Source organism: Anomaloglossus baeobatrachus, chromosome 9 (genome assembly GCF_048569485.1).
Source record: "Anomaloglossus baeobatrachus isolate aAnoBae1 chromosome 9, aAnoBae1.hap1, whole genome shotgun sequence".
NCBI classification, from domain to species: domain Eukaryota; kingdom Metazoa; phylum Chordata; class Amphibia; order Anura; family Aromobatidae; genus Anomaloglossus; species Anomaloglossus baeobatrachus.
In genome coordinates this window covers 177,585,214-177,596,153 of record NC_134361.1, presented here as the reverse complement: position 1 = coordinate 177,596,153, position 10,940 = coordinate 177,585,214, and the positions used below count along the sequence as shown (strand labels likewise).

Below are 10,940 nucleotides of genomic sequence, written 5' to 3'. Positions count from 1 at the left end.
GTGTGTAATGACTATATAATATATAGGAATAGATTCCTCTGTGTGTAATGACTCTATATAATATATAGAAATAGATCCCTCTGTGTGTAATGACTCTATATAATATATAGGAATAGATCCCTCTGTGTGTAATAACTATATAATATATAGGAATAGATCCCTCTGTGTGTAATGACTCTATATAATATATAGGAATAGATCCCACTGTGTGTAATGACTATATAATATATAGGAATATATCCCTCTGTGTGTAATGACTCTATATAATATATAGAAATAGATCCCTCTGTGTGTAATGACTCTATATAATATATAGAAATAGATCCCTCTGTGTGTGATGACTCCATATAATATATAGGAATAGATCCCTCTGTGTGTAATGACTATATAATATATAGGAATAGATCCCACTGTGCGTAATGACTCTATATAATATATAGAAATAGATCCCTCTATGTGTAATGATTCTATATAATATATAGAAATAGATCCCTCTGTGTGTGATGACTCTATATAATATATAGGAATAGATCTCTGGGTGTAATGACTCTATATAATATATAGGAATAGACCCCTCTGTGTGTAAAGACTCTATATAATATATAGAAATAGATCCTTCTTTGTGTAATGACTCTATATTAGGCCCGTTTCACACGTCAGTGAAAAACAGTGACGTTTTTCACTGGCGTGTAAAACACGCACATGTCCCTGCGTGTGCCGTGAATCACGGCACACGTGGGTTGTCTAAGTGCAATCCGGGCTCCGTTCTCCGTGGCCCGTGATTGCACTTAGAAATCAACTCACCTGCGCCCGCTCCCGCTCTCCATGGTGCTGAATCCTCCCGCGGTGCAGCATCCGGCCGGCGGTGACCCCCGCAGCAGCTGCTTCCAGGTCGGCTGTGTCGCGCATATTCATTAATCAGCCGGCTTAGAAGCAGCAAGCTGCACGGGCTGCAGAGGACATCGCTGGACGCCGGGTGAGTTAAAATGTTTATTATTTTAAATGCACGTTTTTTTTCTGGCACGTGTTTCACGGACCACACCACTGCGTGGTCCGTGGAACATCAGTGATGCCAGAAAAAAATGGACATGTCTCCGTGCAGCAATCACGGACACGCGGGTACGCCGCACGGAGACACGTGCAGTGAAAAATCACTGACGTGTGAGCAGACCCATTCATTATAATGGGTCTGCGTATGTCAGTGATTCTGGTACGTTTAAAAAAAAAAGCACAAACGTACCAGAATCACTGACGTGTGAAAGGGGCCTAAGACATACAAATAGATCTGTGTGTAATGACTCTATATAATATTTAGAAATAGATCCCTCTGTGTGTGATGACTCTATATAATATATATGTTTCCCTTTTTGTATTGAATTACTGAAATAAATTAACTTTTTGATGATATTCTAATTTATTGAGATGCACTTGTATTAGGTCTGTTTTACATTTGTTTTTATTACATTTTTGATGCTGTGGTTTTCTCCCTGTGGAGTGTCATGTTTTAAATAAAGCTCCTCCAGTTTTTATACCTCCTAGTATTTGGCTTTGACAAAACTTTATTGATACAGTCATTTGTGGATTACACGTGTTTTATACCTTCTAATGTAATGCAATTCTATGGGGAAAATCTTCACCTACAACTCAAGCTCAGCGTACCCAGAAGAGAAATTGACATGTTGCGAATTTCAAACATGCACCACAGGTTACAGTGGGGTAAGGGGCTATTCCCAACTCCAAGATCCTGTCCCAATATGTAGAAGATGTAATATTATTATTATTATTATTATTATTATTATTATTAATAATAATAATAATAATAACACACTTTTTCAATTATAAATGTATTCTAACCTTCCTGAATAGCTATCTCACCTCATGTGCAGGGTATTGCTGCTTAGGTATCCATGGTTATGGCCACTTGCAACTAAGTGTCCCTATATGCTTGACCGTAACCTTGGATACCTAAGCTACTGTAATGCCCTGCACAGAAGGTAAGTGTCTTAGCTTTTCAGAAGAACTATACTTCATTTCTAATTGGAAGTATTTGCTAATATTATTATTATACCTACTACATATTGGGATAGGATCTTGGAGATGGGAATACCGCTTTAAATTTACTTCTTTTCACTGCTTCATGGTTTCAGATACGGTACCTTAGGTGGTTAAAAGAAGTAATAAAACATAGATCATGTACACAGTTTTTTCCTCGCTGTGCATACATTAAGTATAAGTATTTGATCCCTTACTGATTTTGTAAGTTTGCCCACTGACAAAGACATGAACAGTCTATAATTTTAAGGGTAGGTTAATTTTAACATTGAGAGATAGACTATCCAAAATAAAATGCAGAAAATCAAATTGTTTAAATTATATAAATGTATTTGCCTTTTGCAGAGAGAAATAAGTAATTGATCCCCTACCAACCATTAAGACTTCTGGCTCCTACAGACACTTATACTCTCCTAATCCACTCGTTACCTGCATTACAGACAGCTTTCTTAAATTGTCACCTGTATAAAAGACTCCTGTCCACAGACTCCATTAATCAGTCAGATTCTAACCTCTACAACATAGCCAAGACCAAAGAGCTTTCTAAGGATGTCAGGGACAAGATCATAGACCTGCACAAGGCTGGAATGGTCTACAAAATCAGAAGTAAGACGCTGGGTGAGAAGGAGACAACTGTTGGTTGAGAAACACGTGATGGTGTCTCCGCGGTGCTGTCTGTTGATCTCCCCGAGGTCAACCATCCTTACCTATGTAGTCTTCTACTAGGCATTGCTCCCACTAGTTTTCTACTCCACACTGATGAGGGGAAAATACCCCGAAACAGCTGTCTGTGGATGGATACCATGTTTGGCATAGGAGGTCTCTTCTTGACTAGAGACTGCCCTTCCCGTGGTTGTTCCTTCCTGGTAAAAGACCTGGCTAGTTTCCTGCCAGCGTTGAGAAACATGTGATGGTGTCTCCGTGGCATTCTTGTTTTGCATATTTTCCCAGGGGGCCTTGTTCTAGTGTCACTGTGTTGAGAAATACGTGATGGTGTCTCCGCGATGTTGGATGTTGATCTCCCCGAGGTCAACCATCCCTACCTATATAAAGTCTCATTAAGACGTTCGAGCACAGCTGTCCAAACATCGTCCACAATGCACCAACTGGCTGTGGGTCTCCTAACCTGAACCCAGTAGTCTCCTAAATGCCTATTATGAAGCTTCTGAATTCGGGTCGGTAGACTCATGACCAGTCAATGCATTACGGTCCATGATTGGACCGATGTGCTCAGATGTCTTAACCCTAGAACGCATACCTGGGGCCTTGCAGGTCTCCTAGGTTACTTGTTTTCTATTGTAGATTTCTATGGTTGTGCGTTCCAGGGTTAATGAGCTGTACGATAGTCTAAAAGATAATATGAGGCACAATGATTCATTCACATGTTTGAAAAGAAAAAAAAAGAAAAACAAATTACAGCAAACGTTTACAGAACGCCACAACTTGCATATTCCAGATAACTGAAATAAAGGCTGGAGGACAGAGATGCGCAAATAGGGTCTTTTCTGGGTAAAGAATAGGGGTGAAAGTACTGAGAGAAGCTCACCTTGGTGGGTTGCGACAGTCACAACCACTGTCCTGGCGTGTAACACAGCTGCTGCAGCCCCACATGGCAGTAGACTCGAAATGGTACAGAAAGGGTTAATGCTGCGCTGCCATTAATAAAAGAAAGCTCCATCAAAAATTGACTTTATTTAATACAGGTAAAATATATCTTTGTACCGTGTTAGCCAGTAGAGATAAAAAATTGTTTAAAAGAACTGAAGTCCTTAGTGGTTGATACCTTTTAATGGCTAACTCAAAAGATGGTAATAATAGCAAGCTTTCGAGACTGCTCAGGTCTCTTCATCAGGCATGGTACCATGCCTGATGAAGAGACCTGAGTAGTCTCGAAAGCTTGCTATTATTACCATCTTTTCAGTTAGCCATTAAAAGGTATCAACCACTGAGGACTTCAGTTCTTTATTTAATACACGTTTCTGAGAGTTGTTACTCCTTCGTCAGGTCAAAATCCCATTTACTCACATGTAATATTAACCTGATGAAGGAGAAAGAACTCTCCGAAATGCTTTGTTAAATAAAATTACCATCAATTTTTCCTCGAGTTTCCTTTATTTCATGGCAGCGCGGCATTAACCCTTCATTTACCATTTTCAGTATATTTTAGATATCAACAGCCTTTAAACCTTATACTGTTTAATGTACCTTAGTTTTTGTTTTGTAAGACGCACTAGATTGTAAGACGCACTCCAAATTTAGAGGCAGAAAATAAGAAAAAGTAATTTTTAATGTTAAAATGAGGGTCCGTCTTATAATCCTAGTGTGCCTTATAATAGCTCACCAGGGGGGAGCGGCGGTGGTGGAGCTGGCTCAGGAGGATCTCAGGAGGCAGGGTCGGTGATCCTGCTCGTTTGGAGGAGGGGGTGTCACGGCTCAGTAGGGTCACAGGAGGCAGGGTCGGTGATCCTGCTCGTTTGGAGGAGGGGGTGTCACGACTCAGTAGGGTCACAAGAGGCAGGGTCGGCGATGAAGCGGGCTCGGAGGAGGGGGGTGTCACGGCTCAGGAGGATCATAGGAGGCAGTGTTGGTAATACTGCGGGTTCGGAGGAGGGGATGTCACAGCTCAGGAGGGTTAGTATATTATTATTAGTATTAGTATTATTTATTATTATAGCGCCCTCAATTCCATGGCGCTTTACATGTGAAAGGGGTATACATAATAGGGACAAGTGCAATAATCATAAACAATACAAGGCACAGACAGGTACAGGAGGATAGAGGTTCCTGCATATGAAGGGTCGGCAACACTGTAGGCTCAGGTGTGTGGCAGCGGCGGATGCCAATGATCTGCCGGCGGTCTGCGGGTTCCAGTGAACCGCTAGTAGATGACATGATGAACTTCAAGAAATTGGCAGCAGAGGCAGCACATGCACAGATTGGCCTCCGTGGCCATTTTCTTGAAGTCCATCGTGTCAACTGCCGGTGGTTCAATGGAGCTAGTAGCCCACCGGCAGATCAATGGCGCAACGCCCCAGAACCCACAGTATCGCCGACCCTCTGTCCACTGAGCCTCCTAAGCCACTCCACTGCAGTGACACCCCTTCTTCCGAGCACTCAGTATCGCCGACCCTGCCTCCTGGCACCATCTCCACTACCGCCACCCCGGTAAACCATTTTCGGATTATAAGACACACCCCCATTCTCCCCACAGTTTTGGAAATACGGTATGTATCATATATATATATTTATACTGCATATTAGTTTGTTTTTTAATTCTTCCTTTGTATGACTCTATGAAGCCTGTTTGTATTTGATATAACAGATCAATTATTCCTTATTTGCATCTCTGGTGGGATAACGTTTCTCCCTGGCTGTGTTGTAAAGCATTATCTAATAAAAACAAAGATCCAATGAACCAATGATTAACAAAAAAAAAAACAGTATGTCGTTTACTAACTTCCTTTCTTTTCATTTTTTTTTAATGTCCTTCACAATAACATGTGTAGCTTTGAGTTTTTCATTAACATACTGTGAGAACTCATCTCTCATTGCATAATGTCATTATTTATCTTGTATACTGCAGAAGCCGAGTCATCAGACGACACACTGGTCTAATACAGACCTCCCGTGGATTTTTCTTGATCGTAACTTCCCAGGAAACCTTCATTGTCATTTTAATAGCCGCCGACCTGCGAACGTGAACAATATTGTTTACATTTTAATTCCCTCCAAGAAAAAAAAATATTTAGCCAAACAAATATGAATAAGACCAATTGAAAAGATCCCAAAAGGTATTAGTAAAAAAAAATGACCAATCTTCCCGATTTTCGATATTTTTTTTTGTTTACCTGAACTCATCAAGCTTTAGGCTGATCTGACATGGGAATATTACAATGTCCCAACAGTCAATGTCCACAGTACAAATTTTCGGCTATCATAATGCATATTTTGGAGTTCAAACCATTCTCTATCAATTCATTTTTTTCTCGAAATTTCACTCAACATTACACTCTACTCGGTTATCACCGTAGAGTGTGTATGTGCTTGTGTATCCGTCCATATATTCACATGACCATCTTTCACCCACCACGCCATCCAGTATCCCATGCAGTCAGGTCTCAGCTTGGTGTGTCAATAGTTTATATAATTAAGGAGGAACATGCTGGCATTTGCAGAATTAGTAGCTTGTCATCCTCCTATTTGGTTTATAATTCTCATCATTGTTATCATTTTTATATTTTACATTTTACAAGTTTAATATACAGAAAAAGAAAGATTCTCTCCCTTGTAGGGGGGTAAATGTTTGTTTTTTTATGGCAGTTTACTCCCTTTACTGCTGGTATTTTCAAGGCTCATGCAGGAGGTCACTAAATTTCTGAAGCATCTCTCCCCCAGTCTTACTTGCCATGTTCTGAACACGGCTGTGTGCTTCTCTCATGTCTTCCCCCTCCTAGGGCAGTGATTGTCTGACTCTGGTATGGGTGAACCCACTTCATGAATACGGTTATGGGATTGGTAGACTTGTTTCGAGGCTTTGTCAGTGGACCAAACTGATTGGGGTAACTGCCATGGGGATTGATTGGAGGGCTGCTTGTTGGATGTCAAATGTCCTTAAGCTGAATTCATCTAGGTAAAAAAAGGACAGCAAAGAGACATAATGCATAACACTTATGTAGCGAAAAAGGATTGTGCATTTTGTAAACGTCTATAATATTTCGGTACTGTTCTTTTTTGTTTTATAGAACATCAGTACATATTTGGCACTGCCTGAAAATGAGCATGCTAACATAGAGTATGGCTACATACTTCCGTACACTTTAAAATAATCTGCTTTATATAACCCCACCGATGCTGGTGTATCTATTTACTATCATTTTTCAATATCCGCGTAAATGGCGGCAAAAGGACGATGAATTGCAAAAACATCCCAGAATAGTCAAGTTGGTCCCAAAGCGTAAAATTTACTCTTCCCTAGGCATCATAAAGCATAAAACCTAGAGACTTACTGGCCTTGCTGAGTCTAATATCTGGGATCATTGCCCTATTTGCGTAGATATGGTAATAATGGGGAGTGATATGATGGAACGACACACATTAACATCTGTCCTATGTTACAATAATGAGTGTTTGGTGATCTTGAAGGCGGAAGACTCAGTCTTCTGTACACTACCATGATATGGACTTTTAAAACAAGTCTTGGGTGAAAAGTAAACTCAATATAAAACAGATTTATTATCAAGCTAAGGACGTGATGAGGTCGAAAATTTTAAGTTTTTCGCAAACTCTACTTCTATAGATTCTATTCTGCCGTAGGTTCTATTAAAATAGCCCTCTTCTGTACATTTTACCAAACAAATCAGCCAACGTATGGCTGCATGTAATAAAAATAAGATTGCACGAGATTCAATAATTGAGATTCTGGCCATAGCATACCATTTTAACAAAATATTGCCCTGTGTTCAACTTGTTATATTACAGAGACCTGTATACTAAGACTATGGAAAATCAAGTTTACTCAAGTATAGTCAAATCAACAAAATAAAGGCAATTTAATGAAAACCTAATGTTGTACCATATTTAATCTTTATTCTGATGCTACATGGTGATTTTGCCTGGAAAACAGGTTGCATGACCAAAAATCAGGCTTGGTGCTCTTTGTGGGGTCACATTGAGAGCTTGACACACCAAAATTAATATAAGGCAATACAAAAAATGCAATGTTTCGACCCCTATATTTGGGTCTTTAGCAGGCTCAATAGATTCTTGAGTAGGAATTTGCCTTTAAAATGGTGATACTGTCAAAATCACCGTGAGATCTAAAGCATGTAGGATGCTCGGCTATACTGCGCCATAATATCTATACAGAACAGCAATCTGATTTATCTATAGATCTCATGGTGATTTTGACAGTGTCACCATCTTAAAGGCATATTCATGCTCAAGAATCTAATGTGTCTGATAAAGACCCAAATTAGGGGTCGCAACATTACATTACTTGGATTGCCTGTATAATAAAGTGATTTAAAAAAAAACTTGGCACACCAAAATGAATATAAGGACTTTATTATACAAGCAATCCAATAAAATGTAAGGTTTCGACCCCTATATTTGGGTCTTCATCACACAATAGATTTTTGAGTAGGAATTTGCCTCTAAAATGGTGATACTGTCAAAATCACCATGAGATCTATGCATGTAAGATGCTCGGCTATACTGCACCATTATATCTATACAGAACAGCAATCTGATTTATCTATAGATCTCATGGTGATTTTGACAGTGTCACCATCTTAAAGGCCTATTCATACTCAAGAATCTATTGTGTCTGGTGAAGACCCAAATTAGGGGTCACAACGTTACATTTTTGGATAGCCTGTATAATAAAGTCCTTATATTCATTTTGGTGTGCCAAGTTTTTTTGTATCTAATAATGGGTTTGAACCCTTCTTGAGCACCCATAATTCCAAATGTGCCATAAACCTTATTCTACTTGTCACATTGAGAGCCGCAAGGTATTGAAGTTGCTACATCGCAAAAAGCCAGGACTAGTTGGATATGTAATATCTTTCTTGTCAAGTTTGTACTACTTTATGAGTTGCAATGCGACCTCTTTCACCAACATCACGTTGCCAAAATCACCATGTAGCCCCAGCCTAAATCTCGAAAATGTACCTATAGTTGTTTATAAAAAAAATTATCTATAAAGAAATTGGGGCTCCTCTTAATTAGGGCAAAACACTGATTGGCTGGTATCTAGTAATCTACACCAAAAAAAAGGCCTGAGGCACAAAAATATTGCACCAATAGAAGTCTATAGGCTTCACTCTACCAACTATACTTAAAATTTTATTCCAAGGAATACAGAGGTCTCTCTTATCTTACAAATAGGCCTGTAACGATGACCAATGGGCATTCTCTATATCTAGAAGACAGATTTCACCATTGCAGATGGGGATTCTTTACTATACGAGCAGTAAGACTATGTTTAGATGGTTATTTCATTGAACAATTCCATGAAATGTTCTGAATTTCTTTCTTGAAATGATATAATATATAGGTTATGGGTAATAGAGCTCTACAGATGGGACGTTGATCCAAGAAGTTACTCTGATTGCCATATTTTGAGCTGGGAAGGATATTTTTTTCTAATATGAGCTAATTAGAGTTTGGTATTTGAGTGTTTAGTATTTTTCTGGATCAACACATCAGGATTACAGGCCCCATTCAGTGGACCTGAGTCTTCAGCAACTATCTCGTACAGGAGGCCTAAAGTCGGGAGATACACATATTAAAGTCTATAGAAGCTGAAGTTGTAGGCCTGCCTTCCTTAATTAAGTCATAAATCAATACTTAATAGCTGCACTAACGTGAAAACAGTAATGATCGAATATCCTAATGATTTAAAGAATGTATATCTAACTTATAATCTCTATATAAATGATTTATACTTAATAAAGATATAGCACTTAATTATAATTTAAAGGACTTAAAATCTGAAGACCCTGTATGAATGACAATTGATCACACCCTCCAAAATGTAATAAAAGGAAGTATGTAAATATACTCCATTTTTATAGTTTGCAGCATAATCATAGTCAGGTCATAAGGTAGATTCTAAGGTAATTAAAGTTCATCTAATTCCCTCAGTTTTCACCTCTGGACTTCCAAAATAAATGTTTTGACTCAGAGGAAGGCATGGGAGGGTTAACATAATTTGACTGTCATATGATCAGGTTGCTTCAGAATCTCAGTGTTGTACAAGTCCAGTGCATGATTGACCCGTATGATTTCACTATTGGTCAACTTCAAGCGATGCTTCAACATACAGGAAAAGAGGTCCAGCTGCGGTTTGCCTGGTCCAGCTGGAGGAGCTAAACGGTTGATTCTTTCCCGGATGTCCAACATAAGCAACATAACAGAGGATGAAGAATAAAATTGGCCACCTTGGGAGTAAGACTGATTTACTTGTTGAACTGCGCTACGCAAAAGATCTGGGTTAAATCTCAAGCTGAAACCATATAACTGGACCTCAGAAATCTTCACGTAAAACTGCCTTTTTGTAGGATCCGACAAGTCCACTGGACCTTGTCCTGTATCGTTGCGCAAGAGTGAAGGTAGACGTGTACGACTGCGAAGGTAAATGTGTACAGTTTCAAAAAAGGTCTTCCAGCGGTTCCCCAAGAGAAGAGTCCAATTAAAACACTGACTGTTTTGAAGACGCGTCTTCTCCCATCTTGGGTAACCATGTTCTCCAAAAGGCATACTCCAACCTTCAGAATGGCTACCACTGAATGGGTTGACATATACAAAGAAGCTTGGATCCAGAGTGGTGTTCCTGGCCTGACAGATACGCATAGACATTCCAATGACCATGTGGAGGAACTCAACTCGGTTTTTGTTGCTTTTCAAAGTGAGCGACATTCTTTTTCTCCAGCGTGGGTCAAAATATGTGTCTAATCGAATCTCATTACTAATAAAGGTTGTGTGAACATGGAGACGGGAGTCCATCTTCTGCAATAGGTATCGGAGCTCCTGGTCTTGGAAGTCCAACTCTGTTTCTAGACTTATGAATTGCTCACTTCGTTCTGAATCTACATTCTGTGCCTCACACCGACCCCGATACAATTTGTAACCTTTATTACATGAGCCACATAGTGAGATGTTAGCCATACTGCACATTGCACAACTTTGGTTGCCTCCTATAATACATGGAATGGGTCGCTGGCAAAGCATGCTTCCTCCATGACAAACACAATTACGTTGACTTTCTAAGAATGTGCCCCAGAAGCCGTTTTCATTGCAGTAAAGGAGAGACTGCACTCGAGCCAACCATTGTTGAATGGATCTAAAACAAGAAAAAACATACAGAATAATCAGAAACTGGAGAA

At 39.5% G+C, this 10,940-nt stretch overlaps 1 protein-coding gene across 2 annotated transcripts in view; it reads right to left on the bottom strand.

Moving 5' to 3' along the window:
* Positions 1-5,092: 5,092 nt before the first annotated feature.
* BRINP1 (BMP/retinoic acid inducible neural specific 1) overlaps positions 5,093-10,940 on the bottom strand; it is a 359,809-nt gene continuing 353,961 nt past the window's right edge. For both annotated transcript variants that reach the window (XM_075324082.1, XM_075324081.1), the window contains one exon: positions 5,093-10,897. In XM_075324082.1, coding sequence (XP_075180197.1) covers positions 9,757-10,897 — 1,141 coding nt within the window. In that variant the 3' untranslated portion in view covers positions 5,093-9,756. The remainder of the gene's footprint in view (positions 10,898-10,940) is intronic.